We start from the raw sequence: 19,507 nt of genomic DNA, 5'->3' as shown, positions 1-19,507 counted from the left end.
CTCTTGAATTTTCATGACTTCATCGTAAATGTTTTGTCATGACTTCATCGTAATGAGTGTAAAGGACCCAAAAATATAATTTAGGGTAGAAGGTTAGATCTAACCTCTTTTCTAACCTGTTTTCTACCCTCTTGAATTTTCATGACTTCATCGTAAATGTTTTGTCATGACTTCATCGTAATGAGTGTAAAGGACCCAAAAATATAATTTAGGGTAGAAGGTTAGATCTAACCTCTTTTCTAACCTGTTTTCTACCCTCTTGAATTTTCATGACTTCATCGTAAATGTTTTGTCATGACTTCATCGTAATGAGTGTAAAGGACCCAAAAATATAATTTAGGGTAGAAGGTTAGATCTAACCTCTTTTCTAACCTGTTTTCTACCCTCTTGAATTTTCATGACTTCATCGTAAATGTTTTGTCATGACTTCATCGTAATGAGTGTAAAGGACCCAAAAATATAATTTAGGGTAGAAGGTTAGATCTAACCTCTTTTCTAACCTGTTTTCTACCCTCTTGAATTTTCATGACTTCATCGTAAATGTTTTGTCATGACTTCATCGTAATGAGTGTAAAGGACCCAAAAATATAATTTAGGGTAGAAGGTTAGATCTAACCTCTTTTCTAACCTGTTTTCTACCCTCTTGAATTTTCATGACTTCATCGTAAATGTTTTGTCATGACTTCATCGTAATGAGTGTAAAGGACCCAAAAATATAATTTAGGGTAGAAGGTTAGATCTAACCTCTTTTCTAACCTCTTTTCTACCCTCATGAATTTTCATGACTTCTTCGTAAATGTTTTGTCATGACTTCTTCGTAATGAGCGTAAAGGACCCAAAAATATATTTTAGGGTAGAAGGTTAGATCTAACCTGTTTTCTAACCTCTTTTCTACCCTCATGAATTTTCATGACTTCTTCGTAAATGTTTTGTCATGACTTCTTCGTAATGAGCGTAAAGGACCCAAAAATATATTTTAGGGTAGAAGGTTAGATCTAACCTGTTTTCTAACCTCTTTTCTACCCTCTTGAATTTGTCATGAATTTTCCCGAAATAAAAAATAAAGTTAGTTTTTTTAAAAAAATATTTTTTTATTTTTATTGTAAGAACATGTTAGCAACAACAGCACCAAACTCGTTAGTCATGAACCCAACTTCAATGTTAGTAGAGATGAAAAGCTTCATTCCTTCTTCATATACTTTCGAAACAGAAATCCAGAAGATAAAGCAAGAACTTCTCCAAGGAGATCTAAACTGTAGTGCGAAAGATGAAACAAATGAACAGTATCTTTATGAAATGCAGGATATTATTGACCATCTACCTAAACTTCCTGAAATACAACAACAAAAACTCACTATTCCAGAATTCGATGAAATAGAAGTCAGACTGACTGACTCAGTAGAAATAAAGAAGTTCATACGAAAGGTAAACTATGAGTTCCTTGGATTTCATTGCAACCATAAGGTTATGGACAAAGATTGCGATATGGTATATAAGAACATCTCTGACATATACAAATCTGAAGAATTTAAGACCTACGATAACTTTGTTTCGTTAGTTGCTGAATGTGTATGGCAGATAAGAGATAAAGATAGAAGAGGTAAGGTATGGAATGAACAGATAAAACCAGCAACTTTTGAGTTAAAGAAAACCATTGACGCCTTAGTCATACTTGCAGGTAAGGTTTCAGAATATAACGCTAAAATGAACCCGCAATGTTCAAAATGTAAAGCAGCAATGAGGAAATATAACTACTCCGTCAAAGAGATAGAAAGAATGAGAAACGACTATGCTGACTTAAAGAAAGAAGCAGAAAAGCCAGCAGAAAATAAAATGGACATGTTAGAATTTCTTAATAAAAATTATCCAACTGCTGACGATTTCCTTCTTTCAGATGTCAAGAAGAAGTATAAAGAAACTTTCGGCATTGTTAAAACATTCGATATCCTCAGCGAAGAAATAGAAGCTACGAAATTGTTTAGAATTTCACGAATTCACAATGTTTACCATGTAAAACGCTTATAAAATAACTGGGGTAGAAAAGAGGTTAGAAAACAGGTTAGATCTACCCATCTACCCTAAAATATATTTTTGGTCATTTACGCTCATTACGAAGAAGAAGTTTTGACAAAACATATACGATGAAATCATGACAAAACATATACGTTCATGTTTGACAAAACATTTACGATGAAATCATGAAAATTCATGAAAATTCAAGAGGGTAGAAAAGAGGTTAGATATCGGGTTAGATCTACCCATCTACCCTAAAATATATTTTTGGTCATTTACGCTCATTACGAAGAAGTCTTGACAAAACATGTACGAAGAAGTCTTGACAAAACATATACGTTCATGTTTGACAAAACATTTACGATGAAATCATGAAAATTCATGAAAATTCAAGAGGGTAGAAAAGAGGTTAGATATCGGGTTAGATCTACCCATCTACCCTAAAATATATTTTGGTCATTTACGCTCATTACGAAGAAGTCTTGACAAAAACATGTACGAAGAAGTCTTGACAAAACATATACGTTCATGTTTGACAAAACATTTACGATGAAATCATGAAAATTCATGAAAATTCAAGAGGGTAGAAAAGAGGTTAGATATCGGGTTAGATCTACCCATCTACCCTAAAATATATTTTTTGGTCATTACGCTCATTACGAAGAAGTCTTGACAAAACATTTACGAAGAAGTCTTGACAAAACATATACGTTCATGTTTGACAAAAACATTTACGATGAAATCATGAAAATTCATGAAAATTCAAGAGGGTAGAAAAGAGGTTAGATATCGGGTTAGATCTACCCATCTACCCTAAAATATATTTTTGGTCATTTACGCTCATTACGAAGAAGTCTTGACAAAACATTTACGAAGAAGTCTTGACAAAACATATACGTTCATGTTTGACAAAACATTTACGATGAAATCATGAAAATTCATGAAAATTCAAGAGGGTAGAAAAGAGGTTAGATATCGGGTTAGATCTACCCATCTACCCTAAAATATATTTTTGGTCATTTACGCTCATTACGAAGAAGTCTTGACAAAACATTTACGAAGAAGTCTTGACAAAACATATACGTTCATGTTTGACAAAACATTTACGATGAAATCATGAAAATTCATGAAAATTCAAGAGGGTAGAAAAGAGGTTAGATATCGGGTTAGATCTACCCATCTACCCTAAAATATATTTTTGGTCATTTACGCTCATTACGAAAAGTCTTGACAAAACATGTACGAAGAAGTCTTGACAAAACATATACGTTCATGTTTGACAAAACATTTACGATGAAATCATGAAAATTCATGAAAATTCAAGAGGGTAGAAAAGAGGTTAGATATCGGGTTAGATCTACCCATCTACCCTAAAATATATTTTTGGTCATTTACGCTCATTACGAAGAAGTCTTGACAAAACATTTACGAAGAAGTCTTGACAAAACATATACGTTCATGTTTGACAAAACATTTACGATGAAATCATGAAAATTCATGAAAATTCAAGAGGGTAGAAAAGAGGTTAGATATCGGGTTAGATCTACCCATCTACCCTAAAATATATTTTTGGTCATTTACGCTCATTACGAAGAAGTCTTGACAAAACATTTACGAAGAAGTCTTGACAAAACATATACGTTCATGTTTGACAAAACATTTACGATGAAATCATGAAAATTCATGAAAATTCAAGAGGGTAGAAAAGAGGTTAGATATCGGGTTAGATCTACCCATCTACCCTAAAATATATTTTTGGTCATTTACGCTCATTACGAAGAAGTCTTGACAAAACATTTACGAAGAAGTCTTGACAAAACATATACGTTCATGTTTGACAAAACATTTACGATGAAATCATGAAAATTCATGAAAATTCAAGAGGGTAGAAAAGAGGTTAGATATCGGGTTAGATCTACCCATCTACCCTAAAATATATTTTTGCTGAAAAATGACACTTTTTCATTATATAACTGTTATACAAGATAGAAAATCTTACTCGCCTAAAACTCATGAAAATCGTAAAAAATTGCGAGTAGGGAAAAAAACCTGGTCGCCTAAAACTCATGAAAATCGTGAAAAAATGACCAAATTTCATTATATAACTGTTATTTTTTTACGAAGAGAACTTTTGCACTTCGTAAAAAAAATCCCTGAAATCATGAATTTCCTTAAGACAGAAAAAATAAAGTTAGTTTTATTTTTATTTATTTTTTTATTTTGTATGTAAGAACAGAAATGTTAAACATTGAGTTTGAAACAGTTAGAAAGATAGACAATGACACCAAAGTGGTTAGAATAGGTGATTTAAACGTAAGATACTCAAAGAAATACAACAAATATTCTTTGTCAGACATTATATCTCCATCTGGAAAGAAAACAAACGACTGGGTTAAAATTGCTTCTACTCAGAAAATTTTGACAAGAAATCCTGAGCTTATGATATCGGTAAGATTCTATGGAACTACAGCATATCTCATCGACAAAAGTCTTATACCAATAGTTTTGTTATGGTTAGACCCAGTTGTTGGATATAACTTCATAACATATGGTTCATTCGATACGGAACGTTGCAGTGAAGGCTTACTTTACATCGTTCAGAAACCGAAGGACTTCAATACAAAAAGATATAAGATAGGAAGAACATATAATATAACTCAAAGATATGACAGTACAGTCAATAGAGTCAAGGTTGTGTTCGTTAACGATATGAGAGCTGCTGAAACAGAACTACTCGAAAAGTTTGAGAAAATGTATGGTGCTCCCACGAAAGGTAAAGAAACGTTTGAAGTAGATGAGATAGATAAAGCTATAAAATTATTTGACGAAGTTGCTGAAAAATACATGTAAAGCGTTTATTTTTGGTCTTTTGTGAAAGTCAGATGGCTCAGGTAGCTCTATAAGGTAAATTGTCTTGTCAAATCCTTCTGGCATTCCGAGTCCTTCCTTCCGACAGAAAAAGTTTTTCCTTCCAACAGGAAAAGTCCTTCCTTCCAACAGGAAAAAAATTTCCTTCTGGCATTCCAAGTCCTTCCTTCCGACAGGAAAAAAATTTCCTGACAACTGGAAAAAAATTTCCTGTTGTTCGTCCGTAAACCATTCAAATTTTCGAAAATTGAGAACTTTTTGGTCGAACGACAGAAAAAATTTTTCCTTCAGACAGGAAAAAAATTTCCCGACAACTGGAAAAGTTTTTCCTTCCAACAGGAAAAGTTCTTCCTTCCGACAGGACACAAACGGATGACTGACGTTCCTCTTCCTGAATGCCTTCCAAAGCCAGAAGAACCGACAGACCCAGCACCACAACAGACTTACTAAGACTAAACACTTACATTTTTCAAGCTTGACTTTTTACAATTTGAACTTTGTTCGCGTAGATGTGAATTCTGAAAGAAGTATGAGGGTCTTGTATGACTTTGTACTTCTCCCATAGTTCATGTCTGTCAAACTTACCTGCCATGGACTCTTTCATAAGTTCCATGAAATCGTCTTCGGACAATCCAGGGAAAAGTATGATATCAGTAAGTATTCTTTTAACATCCTTACTTAAACTCTTTGCTGTCTGTACACAAATGACAACTGAGATGTTAAAGTGTCTGAGCTTCTTAAGAATTCGACACATATCTTGTTCTCTGTTCTTTAACAAAGGATGAGAAGCAAAGTCATCTAAGATAAGAAGACATCTGTGAGGGTAAGTCTTCCAATCGTAAGATTGCAATTTCTTCGAAATGTATTCTATCTCTTTCTGTTTGTTTCTGAAGTGTTTCTTCTCTAATATTCTCTGCATTTCCTCATTTGGGTCTTTAAACCTCGAATTGACATACTCATTTATAGCATTGTACTTCAAAACTCTTCTTTGGTACTTCTTTATCCAATCCAACAACTCAGAGTCTTTTATACATACTAACTTAGACTTTTTTATAATATCTTTGAACGAATTTACGGTTTGGTCAAATTGACCAGAAGTACTACAAATGACTACTAACTCATAGAATGGGTTCTTCTCATCTAGTTCTTGTTGTTGTGCAGCCATTTTAAGATAAGTGAAAGTCTTACCCGACCCAGTGGTGCGATTAGACCTGTTATACCATTCTGAGCAAATAAGAACTTGTCATGTATGGGTTTTATCTGAGCATTTTCTAACTTCCTCTTGTTCTTGTTTAAAACATTCTCAAATTTCTTGTCAATGTCAGCAAACTTTTTTTCTAACATATTTTTAGAAAAATTAAAATTTTTATCTTTTTGAAAATGTCTAGCGATTTCGCTATCTATATTCGAGACAAGCTTTTTGACAGCAAAACATCTGTCGACCATAAAATCTTACATAGTGTAAACAAGAAAGGTGAATTTGTTCTAAAGTTCTGTTTCTGGGAATATGACAAGAACCATAAAACATTAGGCAGAGAAGTCTTTAAGTTTGTCAATGACAGACTTGTTGACAGAGATGACGCCTCTTGGAGAGATGAAGTCCAACAAAACTTCTTAGAATGCAAAGAAGACACATGCGCTGTTCTTGAAAATGAAATAGAAAACAGAATAGAAGAGCTATTAAAGGACAAAGAACTTTTACATAAATATAGTTGCGCCAAATTTGACATAACTCCACCAGAAAAGAAGAAGAGAGAAAAGAAAGAAAAGAAAGTAGAAGAAGAGAAAAAAGAACCTGAACCAGTTCCAGAGAAAAAGAAATTTGACATGTAAAAATAAAATTTTATTTTTAGAACATTTCTGGGTCAATGTCAATGTTCTCTTCCTCTTTAGGAGCAAACACTGGCTTAGACTCTAAAATCTTTTTACCCAATTTACCTTGAACTTCTACAACTTTAGACTCATAATATTCATAGTCGTCTGTCTTCTTTGGTTCATAAGGTATAACAAGTTTGTATGCTTTGCCTTCTTTAAGGTTTGAGAACCTTCTGTCAAAATTTTCTTTGACTGTTAACAAACCTTCTATGTCTAAGTCTTCAAATTTCGCACCATTTTTAGTCACAATAGCAAACTTAACTGGTTCGATGTTCCAAACTTTGCTGAATGAAGACTTTTCAAAATGGTAGAAGTAACATTCAATAAGCGAATGGGTCTAGTTCTTCTTTAAGTCCTGACATGTACTTGTTGACTGAGATGAATTTCATCATCTTTTCTATCGGATAAAAATATATATTTTTTATAAAATTTACTCAGAAAAATTTTTCTTTGTATATACGCCGTTCTGAACATCTAAAAGATTTTTGACATTTGCCAAGAATGTTCGTTTAGACGCTGTCATATAACCATACTCTTGACAATATTGTTTATACGAATCGTACAATGACCTTTCATCTAAACACTCAAAGTTAGTCTCATCTATAAACAGTTCATATACACTCTTGTTTGCTTCTAACAATGTTTGTCTTTCTTCGGTATGTGGAATTGTCTTGGATTGAACTTTGAAATATCTAATGTCATGAAATATGAAACAAGTGGTTGTAAAAGTTAGGTTCAAAGTTTCTGCTAAGTCGTCAAAAATTCTGTATCTTGCATATGAGAATCTGACGTTCTGACAACTACATATCTTCTGTCAGAACTTTCTAACTTCATCGGAACAGCATTGTTTGAAACCATAATGAAGTTTGCAACATTTTCACAAACACTCTTGGTCTTTATACTTTCTTTCAACAACTCCAACTTTGTCTGTTATAAGACTTTCAAGCATCTGAGTTTAAAACCTTTGTTGTATCTATACTTGAAGTTCGTTACATACTATAAGTTTCATATTCTCTATTGAAGAGTTAAATTTACCGCAGATGTTTTCTAAGTTTGTCATATTCGGGTTCGAATAGCCCTCTAAACAGTTTGCATAAGATATCTGTAAAGAAAGTGTTCTTACCTGTTCCCTGTTTTCCAATTATGATGAGAGCAGTTTCATTTTTAGCACTTGGAGTTGTAAGATGTTTGCAAAACCAACATAAGATATACTCATAGACTCTTTCGTTTCCATTGCATATAATTCTTTGACATGGTCTAACCAAGCTTCTATAACATTTTCTTTCCATTCTACTTGTTCGTATTTAATCCAGTGAAGATAGAATAGAAGTTTGGAGATGGTGTATAGAACTTTATACCACGAACTGAAAAATCTTCTAAACTTTGACAATAAGATATCCCAAGCATCTAACATCTTCATTCCAACTTGTACAACTTTTATTTCTTAAGTTTCTGTCTACATTCTTGTTCAGACACTATTGTTGCCTCATTGGTTTGTTAAAGACAAATCCCATTCTTTCATAACATAACATTCTGGGGCAGAGTCGACATAAATGACTAAAACGTTTCAAATTCTCGACTGCTTTGTTATAAGTCTCGAAATGGACACATATTTCTGAACGCTTGGAAGTCATAAAAATCTGAAACGTCTATTCTGTACATTTTTTATAAAAATAAAAAAAAATATTTTTTTATTCTTGACTTTTGTTGTTGCATTTGTTCCATTTGTTGCATTTGTTGTTCTTGAGCTATTTGTTGTTGAAGTTGTTCTTGTAATACAATACTTTCACCAGTTGCATCTTCCAATTCGAAAACTTCTGCCGTCATTGACAAATACATAGGACATAAAAGTTTTACAGGAACAAAGTTTGCGTCAACTAAGGTTAAGTTTATGTTTGCTAAAGTGTTTGAGTTTACTAAAGCTGAAAACTCTGCATTCGAATGAACAATAGGCAAACCAGCAGAGAAAGTGTTGTTTATACGCATGAGTATCTTTTGGTCATAGTAGTTTCTGTCGACATTCGAATAGCACTTTGAACCTAAGTTTGAAACAATATATAAAATAGGTGTGCTTAACGTCAATGGAATAGACATTCCTTGTATGACACCTTTTCCTGTTATAGGAAACTGTTGGTAGTAAAAACCAGAAATAAGTTTTGTATTATAGCTCATATCGTTTATACTAAACTCAGTCGGACATCCAAACATAATGAAACCTGCTCTAGTTGCAGCACATGTTACATCCGTCCTTAAAGTATTAAATAAGTCAACAAAACCTGTTGGTGGTATATCTGAGTAAGTATCTTCAAAGAAGTATTTTTTACCATTCACAACAACAAAGTCTTCTGGTGTCAAAAGAGCAAAACAGGCTTTAGTCGTCATCGTGTTTAAGGTCAGTTTACAATCGTCCTTGAGGACTTTGTAAGTTTTTGTTATAGAATTATATGACTCAGGGTTTTTAGTCGTAATAGTAATAAACCACTATGTCTTCTGCCATTTACTTAGCAAGTAAATTTAATGAAATGTTGTGGTCGTCAAATATTTTTATGACGTCTGGGAAACTATATTTTAAGTTCAACGTTTCACCTCCTTTCATAACGTATATCTTGTCAATGACATTGTATGAAACACCACAGCAAGCAATGTCGGGTTCTATTTCTTTGATGTTTATATCGTCTGCCTCTGTCAAAAGTTTCAATAGTTCTTTCAAAACTTCATGAGGTGCAATGACATATGAGTTCACTTTTACAGGGTTGTGTTCGACCAAGTTTAACATTATACCCAAAGCTTGACAAATCTTCTCCTGAGTTTTAAGTTTGTCTTTAAGTTGTTGGTAGTCGTTTCGAATATCTGCAACAGAACTAAGTCTCTGCTAACTTCAGGGTATGTTGGTTGTTCTTTTACAGGAACTATTGTTATACCATCTTCGTCTTCGTATGGTTTCCCCACTTCAACATCTCTGTCTTTGACATTGACAACAACACTTTGACTGTTGTTTGAGTTGGTGAATTTAACTTCACATCTGCCACCGCCATTAAACCTTTTGAAACACTCACGCTTCTATTTTTCGGAAATGACATTTTACTTAGAATAAAAAGATGGACGTATTCGGATATCTTATTGAATTGAAGCAGAACAAAGTTTACACACACAAACAATACAAATACATTGACAGAATAGTTCTTTATACAAACAATGGTAAATGTTATAGAATAGCAATATTTGCTGAACCAAAATATTTCCATAAAGCAAAGAAAGTTGGTATAACCGAGATGGTGAAAGTTCTTGACGTTGACAAAAATATAACAACAAAACTTACAGATATTTCTAAAGGTAAGTTTATCTTACAATATTATGTCAAAACTGGCGTACTGTCAATATTTGACGGAGAGAAGTCAGTTCAAGAACAACTTACTGACCTGCTGCCAAAATCTGCTCGATGGAAGCTGTCGTTATGCCAATCTGAGGAGCCCCAGCAGGTTTCATCGAACGAATCTTCAAAAGAGCATCTTCCGTGAAAAGTGCTATTGGTTTTGTAAAACTTCTTTGCTCTCAATTCATCTGGACCGTCTCTGTCACCAGTATATTGTATTTGTACAGTACCAACAGTTGAAATACCACCCATAAAGTCTTCTGAGTCAGCAAATGGAATGCCAAGCCAAAAGTTTGAACGGTCTCCATTTGTATATTGAGTTTTTTGACCTCCTGTATGAGTCCATACTTTCACATATGGCATAATAGAACTTTGCATTTCAGGGTTAATGGTTGTTGTGAAGTTGTTGTTAAAGTTCATAGCATCTAATGTCAAGTTGTATGACCTCATATCCTCAACTGTAGAATATTCTTCTCTTGGATAATATTTGCCATCTATGTTTATATGATATTTAATACCAGGGTTGTAGAAGCAAGAATAGTCATTTATAGTTCGTCTGAACAGTACAAACATAGTATCTGCATGTTTCATTGCAGTTGTTAAAGCAATATCTGTTCTTGCACCTGGTCAGCACTTTGGTTTCCAACTTCACCTGCAAAGTCTTTGACAGATATTTGGTGTATAGGGAACATAAGTGGAACTGCAATATATTTGGCAGCTAAAGCATTTGAAATATCTGGGTCCAACATATAGACTGCAAGTCTGCTTTCTATTCTCTTGCATTCAAATTTTTCGCATGTGAACTTAACTGGGTCCCAAGCAGTTCCAGCAGCATTGAAAATAATAGTTTACTTCAGTGTTGAGGTTTGAGAAACCAAAGTCTAAGTCAACTTTGTCTTTGCAAAATTCGGCGAATGACGTTTGATTTGCTCCCTTTACGTCTGTAAGAGTGAATGGGTCTTGCGTTGGTGCAATGACTAAGTTATTTTTGCTTGGAGTAAGTTCAATAGAAATTTTTCCTGCCCAGTTTGGCAAGTATCTTAAAAACCTGAAGATGAGGAAAGATGACAAAGGAACTCTAAGTTTCAGTTTTACTTTGGTTACTGCTGCTGCAGTTTGTCCAGAAAGGTTAACATAAACTCCTGGAACGTTAGGGTCAAGTCTTCTTATTTCTCAATAGTTGCATACTGGTCTGTTTGTTCTCTAGCTTGTGGTTGTACTGAGTTTCTCAAAGCGAACCATTCATAGTTTGCCCATGTTACTGTTTGAACTAAGTCAGAGTTAGAATATATCTTATATCCCATTGAAAACTTCTGGAGCATATTGGTAATCGACATAGAAAATTCCATTGCAACCTTTCTTGTCAGACAACTTGGCAGAAGGTTTTTATTTCAATGTCTTGTTCCACGTATAAGAAAGAGTTGTCAATAGAAATTATATGAAACCTGTCGCAAGCAATATCTACTGTTGTTGAAGAACCTTCTCCAAACTCACCTACATTTCCATAAAGAAACAGCAGTTGTATATTCGTAAGTTCCAGGAACTATTTCTGACCTTCTAATGGCATTGTCGCATTCGTCATTATACCATTCGGAAACATTTCCATTCATAGCATCCAAAACTGTTGGCGTTATATTCTGAGCGGCGTACATTTCATATGAGTAAAAATATAGAATAGTTGGATTTTATATGTCATAATAGAACCCACGTGGACCAAGCTTTACTTTCTTCCTGACTGAGTTTTTTAACTCTTCTTTTTCCTTCATTGCCCTCTGCTTGAAGTTGTTGCATCTTTGCATTATGTTCATCTAGTATGTTGCAAATTTCCCATGTCCTTTTTGCCTTTTGGCTCTGGTCGCCCATCTCAGGTAACCTATATCCTAGAAAGAGTTTGTCATAGTCTGTATTTGAGTCTTCGCGTATTGTTTGCATGACTCTTTCCTGAGTTTCCGGTTCAAGCTCTTCAAACAGTGCCTGTCCATATGGAATATGCTCGTTTCCAAATATATGTTTTTGTAGCCATTCTGGTTTTCTTTCCATGTTACCAACTATATCTTTGTGAATGGGAAAGCTTTTACCCAATCTTTCAGTCTTGCGTCGTTTATTTCTGTAGTTGGGTTTTATTTTGTCAAGGACATGTTTTTCAATACTAACATTTCATTTGGTACTGTCCATTTGAGTTTTCTTAAATATTCATCCCTTCTCGATTCATCGCCTGCAAAGTAAGTTTTTATGACATTTTGTAAACTTTCGTTTGCAAGGTCATGTACAATAGGTTCTCTTCCTTCTCCCTCCCTAACTTTCTTTCTAAACTCTTCACCAAATATACCATCTCTATGGTTCTGTGTAGTTCTTTGAGATAAATGTTCTAGAACGTCAGGTGTTATATTTCCATCAGCCATGTTCATTTCATACTGGTCCAAAATATCTGCATGTTTCATATCTTTCAATGGCATTAAAGCCGCGCTTAAAATACCAGCTATATCTCGTTCACCATTGACTTCCATTGCGTCTACAACTTCTTGGAATTGTGGTTGTAAGTTTATGAACCACCTATCTGGATTAGCTTTATGACCCCATCTCATTGTAGTTCCATCGTCTGCAGAAACAAAAGTAGGTTTGTTTCCATCTTGGTTAGGTTCTGAATGAACTTTAAACAATGTTTCATTTCTATATGTTTTCTTGAAATTTAACCTTTTATTTTCACCGAGTTCATCCGAAGATTGAAACGTTTAAATGCTCGTAAGTAAAAAGGGTTGTTGTATTTGTGTACATTTTCTTTCAGTTCTTCCATTCTTTTGCTGAATATTTTCATCTGATGTTGGAGTCTTTTGTATGTCGGCGAACATTTTTCGATATTCTTCTACTATGTCAGCCGAATTTTTTTTAGACTCTTGGAAATATTCCATATTCTCCGCATACTCTTGTTGAGGGTCAAGATTTTTCGGCTGTTCCAAATCTTCATCTAGTTCTGTGAAGTTAGTTTCCAAAGGAGGGACTTGTTCGTTTCCTTCAGGCTCTTCTAGCTGTTGTTGCTGAACTATTTCTTCCATGTCTGGTTGTATCTGAACTTCTTCCTGTGGAGTTTCTTGTACCTCATCTGCTGGCATTTCATATATTCCGAGACCGTTTTCAACAATTTCCCTATCTACGTCATCCGCATTCATAAGCTTTTGTTCTTTCGTTCCGTCTCTATTTTTTACGCGTTTCATGACGAAAGTTGAATTGTCATTTAGCTCTGACATCAAATATCTCGGAGTAAATTCGTTCATGTCATTTGGATGATATGCTATTAAATCATATCCCTTAGCGAGCTTGTATTTTCCAGGTTTGAGATTATATCCGTTTTGGTGCTGAGCCATAAAGCTAAATAGGTTCGGGTCAGTATTTCCATCCTTGAACTTTCCAATAGCTTCTTTATATCTGTCACTAAAGTCAATACTATCTGGGAAACCACACTCTTCTTTAAGCATTTTTTAAGAATTCTTGGTTTCCTTGTTCTCTACTTCTTTTATGTCCTTGCTCTGTTTGTGGTTGTTGTTGTGCAGGGTTTTGAACTGTTGGTTGCTGTGCTGGTTGTTGTGTTGGTTGTTGTGCTGGTTGTTGTGTTGGTTGTTGTGCTGGTTGTTGTTGTTGTTGTGTTGGTTTTGGTGCATGCCTGTGTCTGTGTCCATGTGACGATGTAAATGTTTTAGGTAGTCTGGTGCAGGTGCTTCTCGGAGGGTTTGGTGGTATATAAGTTCCACCAGCTGGCACATATGTTCCATCTGCAGCGTAATGTCCTACCTGACTTTTCGTTTTAAGAAAGCATTTACTAGGTCTGTTTTGGTCTGTTGTAACTCTTTTTCTTGACTTTTCACAACAGTTGCTCTAACGGCGTCATAGGCACTTTGAACTGCCTGTCTCGTTGCTGCATCTGTTATTTTCGTCATATTTTGTGCTACTTCTCTTAACTCTTTGTCGAAACCTTCAGACTTCAGTTTCTTTCCAGATGAGAAGTCGTTCACTTGTTTCACCTTACTATGAAGAGCTTCGAAGGCGTTCTTAAAGTCAGCATTTGTTAAAGCTTCATTTGAACTGTCTTCATCCGCTTGTATTTTTGTCCTTATTGACCCTATAAGCTGGGCTGCTTTAGCGTTGGCTTGGGCATCTAACCAGTCATTGTTAGCTTTTATATATTCTGCGCTTTTCATTGCCTTTTGCATGGCTGCGTCGTTATTTTTACTTTCTTGTGCTAAGTTTTCATACTGTACGGTTTGGTTTTGCAACTGTAAAAGTTTTCTGCCTTTACATTTGCTTCAACTTCTTTTTATACTCATCGCTATCCATATATGTCTTCAGGGCTTTTTGTTTATCTCTTCATTCTTTCAGTACTTTATATTGAGTAGTATGGTTTTTCAAATTTAAAACATCTTGTTCCATTTTTGCTACTTCTGCTGCTTTTTCTGACACTTTTTTCGCATATTCCTCTGTACTTAGTTCTTTCAGTTGTTCTTCTTTCTTCTTTTTCTCTACGTTTAACTCATTGAGTTTCTTTGTGTGTCTGTCATATTCTAGTTTCTTTTCGTTTTCACTTATTTGCTTCTGTATGTCTATGTTTGACTTTTTGACATCTGTTATTTGATTTTTGAGTGAACTCAAATTCATTTGACTTTGAGGGTTATATGCTGTTCCGTCTGCAGCTCCACCATAGCCTGCCATTTTCGCTAAAAGTGCCGCTCTTAAACCTCCACTCTGTGCACCAACAACTCGGTTTAAAAGCATAGGATTGCTTGACATTTGTTGCAACATAGTGGGGTCATTCAGCATTTGTTGTTGCAACTGTTGTTGTGGTGTCAGTTTTACTATTGGATGTTTCAATGCTCTCTTCCTCTTACGTATATTCTTACGTAGCTTACGTGGCATTTTAAGTGAAGTTAAAAAGCGGCTTTTGACAGATGTTTTATTGTGACTTCTTCGTAAAGACTTTGTTGAGACTTCTTCGTAAATGAGTGTAAATGACCCAAAAATATATTTTAGGGTAGAAGGGTATATCTAACCTCTTTTCTAACCTCTTTTCTACCCTCTTGAATTTTCATGAATTTCTTCGTAAAGACTTTGTTAAGACTTCTTCGTAAAGACTTTGTTAAGACTTCTTCGTAAAGACTTTGTTGAGACTTCTTCGTAAATGACCCAAAAATATATTTTAGGGTAGAAGGGTATATCTAACCTCTTTTCTAACCTCTTTTCTACCCTCTTGAATTTTCATGAATTTCTTCGTAAAGACTTTGTTAAGACTTCTTCGTAAATGACCCAAAAATATATTTTAGGGTAGAAGGGTATATCTAACCTCTTTTCTAACCTCTTTTCTACCCTCTTGAATTTTCATGAATTTCTTCGTAAAGACTTTGTTAAGACTTCTTCGTAAAGACTTTGTTAAGACTTCTTCGTAAAGACTTTGTTGAGACTTCTTCGTAAAGACTTTGTTAAGACTTCTTCGTAAAGACTTTGTTAAGACTTCTTCGTAAAGACTTTGTTGAGACTTCTTCGTAAAGACTTTGTCAAGACTTCATCGTAAAGACTTTGTTGAGATTTCTTCGTAAATGACCCTAGTAGTATATTTTTGGTGTAAATTTCATGAAAATTCAAGAGGGTAGAAAAGAGGTTAGAAAAGAGGTTAGATATACCCTTCTACCCTAAAATATATTTTTGGTGTAAATTTCATGAAAATTCAAGAGGGTAGAAAAGAGGTTAGAAAAGAGGTTAGATATACCCTTCTACCCTAAAATATATTTTTGGTGTAAATTTCATGAAAATTCAAGAGGGTAGAAAAGAGGTTAGAAAAGAGGTTAGATATACCCTTCTACCCTAAAATATATTTTTGGTGTAAATTTCATGAAAATTCAAGAGGGTAGAAAAGAGGTTAGAAAAGAGGTTAGATATACCCTTCTACCCTAAAATATATTTTTGGTGTAAATTTCATGAAAATTCTGAGTAAAATGACAGATGTTTATATGACACTTTCTCCGGTTTATAGGACCTCTCTCATATTCTAAACATCAACATCAGGGCTAGAAGGCACGAAGTGCCTGGAAGCCCCACTACCTTTTTTTTTTTTTTTTTTTTATATCGTTATTGATCATGGTTTCATATATTTTCACAATAATTCATTTTACACATAATAAGTAGTATATGATGCGGGTTGTGTGACTTTTTTTGTAATCGTAAGAATTCTCACATAATTGAATGATTTTTGAACATACTTCCGAATAGCAGATTTTAAAAATTTATGAATAATTTATAAAAAGTTTTTATTCCTACAATTCCTATATTACCATTAATAAAAAGAATATATTTTATAATAGTTTCATTTCGAACATGTTAAAATTTATCTGCATTTCGAAAAATTTTATTATAAATGATAATATAATTTATTAAATTAATATATAACTTATGAATTTTTACTTTTTGTATGAAATAAAATTTAGTATTAATAAAGTTATAAAATAAATTGGTGCATGTTAGATGTAAATAAGATATAAAAAGGTGTTTATTCGTATTATTTCAGGTGATTGTAAACAATTAATTATATATGAGCAATGCTCAAATTAGTAAGTTTTTAGTCTGATTAGATCTCATCAGGACAAGCACTGAGGATAAAGTCTATTAGTTGTGTCTTGGTTTTGATGAGAGGAACAGCGGTCATCAGGAGATCACGCTTGTTGGAGCCAATTGGTGTACGACCCTTCCAATTGTGCATAGATCTGAGTGCTGATATGGTAAAGAACTCAAGGACAAAGAGTCTTTGAGACTTTGTAAGGTACTCGTCTTGGTCTTTTTCTTCTTGGATGGTCTTCGTCGAAGCTGAGGATTTGATTTCTTGAGCTTCAATCGGATCATACTCTTCGTCTTTTCTTAATGTAAGTTGTTCACGCTTGTAGTCGTTTCTGAGGACATTGAGACCGGCTTCGAGCTCTTGTGCTTTCTTCGGAGATTGAGAGAAGTGCATCTGTTGTTGGCTCTGCATCTGCTGCATCATCTGCATTTGCTGTTGCATCATCTGTGTCATTATCTGCATCATGTCTTGAGCTGGTGCAGATGTCGCTGGTGCAGGTGTCGCTGGTGTTGAATCTTCTTGGGACATTTGATCTACGGTTAGAACAATAAGTAACGGTTAAACTTCTACTGGTAAAGTTTACACTGGCAGAACTTCTACTGGTAGAGTTTATACTGGCAGAACTTCTACTGTTTCCCTCAAAATTGAATACTTTAGCAGAACTTCTACTGGTAGAGTTTATACTGGCAGAACTTCTACTGGTAGAGTTTATACTGGCAGAACTTCTACTAGTAAAGTTTCTACTGGTAGAGTTTATACTGGCAGAACTTCTACTAGTAAAGTTTCTACTGGCAGAACTTCTACTGGCAGAATTTCTACTGGTTATGACCGAGCTTCACCCACTCTGTGCCATTGAACTCAATGAGAGTGTTTCTGCTTACCTCTACAACACATTAAAGTCCAAGAGAACAATCCTTCTTACAAAGATCTCCAGACGACAGATTCAAAGGGAAAAACTAAATCACAGCTTAAACAGTTGAAAGATTTCAAAAATAAAGTATTAACAGAAGAAGATATTGATGAATTATATAAATTATATAATCCTGAGCCACAAAAACCAAAGCCGAGGTCTAAAGTAGCAAATGTTCAACAGCTAAAGGAACAAAACGCCCAGGTCCTTCAGACCATAAATGATGCACAAGCTTTAATTTATGATTCATTAGTTAAACCATATTCAGCCCGACTTTTAAATGAAGATCAACTTTTGAAATTCATCCTTCAACATAAACTCGAAGCGGGAAAGTATATCAAACCTTTATATACAGCATATTTAAAACAAATGAATAGAATACATCCAGAATTAATGAAGGAAGGAATGAAATCCAAAATCAAAGCAGATAAAATTAAACCACTTGCAACACCAAAACCTCCAACGACAGTACCTCCTCCTCCTTCAGTTAATCCTTCATCATTCACTTTATTATATCCATTTCAAACATTAAAGAAGCAAAAAGATTTTAAAAAGGATTTCAAGATATTAAATAAACCAATTGACCCGAAAATTCAACCGTTAAAGGAAAAATTTAGTCGCCCTTCATTTGCTCCATATCCATATTCATACGAAATCGATCATCTGGAATATTCAAAAGGAAACGTTACTTATTTATTTGCCATTAACATTAACACTAGATATTTATATTGCATTCCGGTGAAAGGGAAAACAGAACAGGAAACAAGAAGAGCTATTCAATACTTACTAGATCATGAAAGAGTAGATAATATCAGGGGTGATGGTGATAAAGGATTTCAGGCAGCTATGACTCATTATTTCCCACAAATTAATTTTTTCTTCTCATCCTCTCCATATACGTTTCATAATAAAATAGTTGATGCGGTAATGAGAACTCTTAGAGATGCGTTAGGGGGTTAACGGTCAGATATACTGGGATGGAAATCATGACTCCATCATACAGCAGTTAGTATATTATTACAATAATACATGGCATAGAACTATAAACATGAAACCGGTGGAAATGAAAAATGATATTTCAAAAGAATGGGAATATATTAGAAAGCAAATGGAAAAGTTAAATGATGTTAAACGTGAACAAATTAATTCGGGGCTCATGAATTTTAAACAAGGAAATAAAGTTTTAATTCATCTCGATTATGGAAAAACTGATAAATCAATGACAAAAAGAAGACGAAGATTTGACACAATAGCTGAATTTGTTAGATATATTAACGGCAATGCATTAGTTGAAGTTGACAATAAATTAATAGAAATTCCGATTTATTTTATTACTCCATTATATTTAAATAATATTTAATTTTTTTTATTTCGTAAGAAATGAGTGACAACAAAGCAGTCAAGAGTCCAGACGATGAATATAAAAAGAAACTAAACAGAATTAAATCAAAAATATGCTATTACAAAAAGAAGCCGCAATGCGGTGGGGTTGAAAACGATAAAGAGAGGAAAGAAATAATCGAAAAATTAGAAACTTACCGTTCAATCCTTAAACTGAGTGAAGCAAAAATAAAAGAATTTAATAGAATAAATAAATTGATTGGAAGAGATGAATTTAATAAAGATGAATTTTTAAACTCAATCCAAATTTAATTTTTATTCCTCTTTGACAACATCTCTCTTTCCATCATTACTGCATAACCACATTTTCTCAATTTTAGTGGTTTGTTATTTTTAACATGTTCTTGCATCATTTTTATCATTTCCTCCCTTGTTATGATTCGTGGTAAATTTTGAGCTTGTGGGGTATCCATTTATGATAAAAATAAAAATTTAAATTATACTGTTCTAAAGTTTGTGACAACATGACATT

At 34.0% G+C, this 19,507-nt stretch overlaps 6 protein-coding genes and 3 pseudogenes across 9 annotated transcripts, besides 2 other annotated features; 4 read left to right on the top strand and 5 right to left on the bottom strand.

Annotated features, from left to right (window-relative positions):
- Nucleotides 1-11,727: part of a mobile genetic element that runs on past the window's edge.
- On the top strand, nt 1,111-2,025 carry TVAGG3_0604580 (organellar and viral DNA polymerase type B; the record flags this gene model as incomplete). Its single annotated transcript, XM_051239846.1, has 1 exon — nt 1,111-2,025. One exon carries the CDS (start codon nt 1,111-1,113, stop codon nt 2,023-2,025), a length of 915 nt encoding a protein of 304 aa, XP_051097670.1.
- On the top strand, nt 4,453-4,863 carry TVAGG3_0604570 (organellar and viral DNA polymerase type B; the record flags this gene model as incomplete). The annotated part of the gene is made up of 1 exon (XM_051239845.1): nt 4,453-4,863. The coding sequence occupies one exon, from the start codon at nt 4,453-4,455 to the stop codon at nt 4,861-4,863; it is 411 nt and encodes a 136-aa protein (XP_051097669.1).
- TVAGG3_0604560 lies at nt 5,351-5,679 on the bottom strand (annotated as a pseudogene). Its single transcript has one exon. A coding segment is annotated over exon 1 (329 nt).
- On the top strand, nt 6,262-6,714 carry TVAGG3_0604550 (uncharacterized protein; the record flags this gene model as incomplete). The annotated part of the gene is made up of 1 exon (XM_051239844.1): nt 6,262-6,714. The coding sequence occupies one exon, from the start codon at nt 6,262-6,264 to the stop codon at nt 6,712-6,714; it is 453 nt and encodes a 150-aa protein (XP_051097668.1).
- TVAGG3_0604540 lies at nt 6,731-7,148 on the bottom strand (annotated as a pseudogene). Its single transcript has one exon. A coding segment is annotated over exon 1 (418 nt).
- A 1,706-nt stretch (nt 11,728-13,433) lies between the features above and the next one.
- TVAGG3_0604520 lies at nt 13,434-14,458 on the bottom strand (annotated as a pseudogene). Its single transcript has one exon. A coding segment is annotated over exon 1 (1,025 nt).
- Nucleotides 14,459-14,536: 78 nt separating this feature from the next.
- TVAGG3_0604510 (protein of unknown function, DUF4106 family) lies at nt 14,537-15,034 on the bottom strand (the record flags this gene model as incomplete). Its single annotated transcript, XM_051239843.1, has 1 exon — nt 14,537-15,034. A coding segment is annotated over one exon (498 nt), but the record flags the coding sequence as incomplete, so codon positions are not given.
- A 1,702-nt stretch (nt 15,035-16,736) lies between these two features.
- On the bottom strand, nt 16,737-17,252 carry TVAGG3_0604500 (uncharacterized protein; the record flags this gene model as incomplete). The annotated part of the gene is made up of 1 exon (XM_001286198.2): nt 16,737-17,252. The coding sequence occupies one exon, from the start codon at nt 17,250-17,252 to the stop codon at nt 16,737-16,739; it is 516 nt and encodes a 171-aa protein (XP_001286199.2).
- A 1,003-nt stretch (nt 17,253-18,255) lies between these two features.
- Nucleotides 18,256-19,507: part of a mobile genetic element that runs on past the window's edge.
- Nucleotides 19,015-19,287, top strand: TVAGG3_0604490 (uncharacterized protein; the record flags this gene model as incomplete). The annotated part of the gene is made up of 1 exon (XM_051239842.1): nt 19,015-19,287. One exon carries the CDS (start codon nt 19,015-19,017, stop codon nt 19,285-19,287), a length of 273 nt encoding a protein of 90 aa, XP_051097666.1.

The sequence above is a fragment of the Trichomonas vaginalis genome, chromosome II (genome assembly GCF_026262505.1).
Source record: "Trichomonas vaginalis G3 chromosome II, whole genome shotgun sequence".
Taxonomy (NCBI): Eukaryota; Parabasalia; order Trichomonadida; family Trichomonadidae; genus Trichomonas; species Trichomonas vaginalis.
This window is presented reverse-complemented; position numbering and strand designations above follow the sequence as displayed.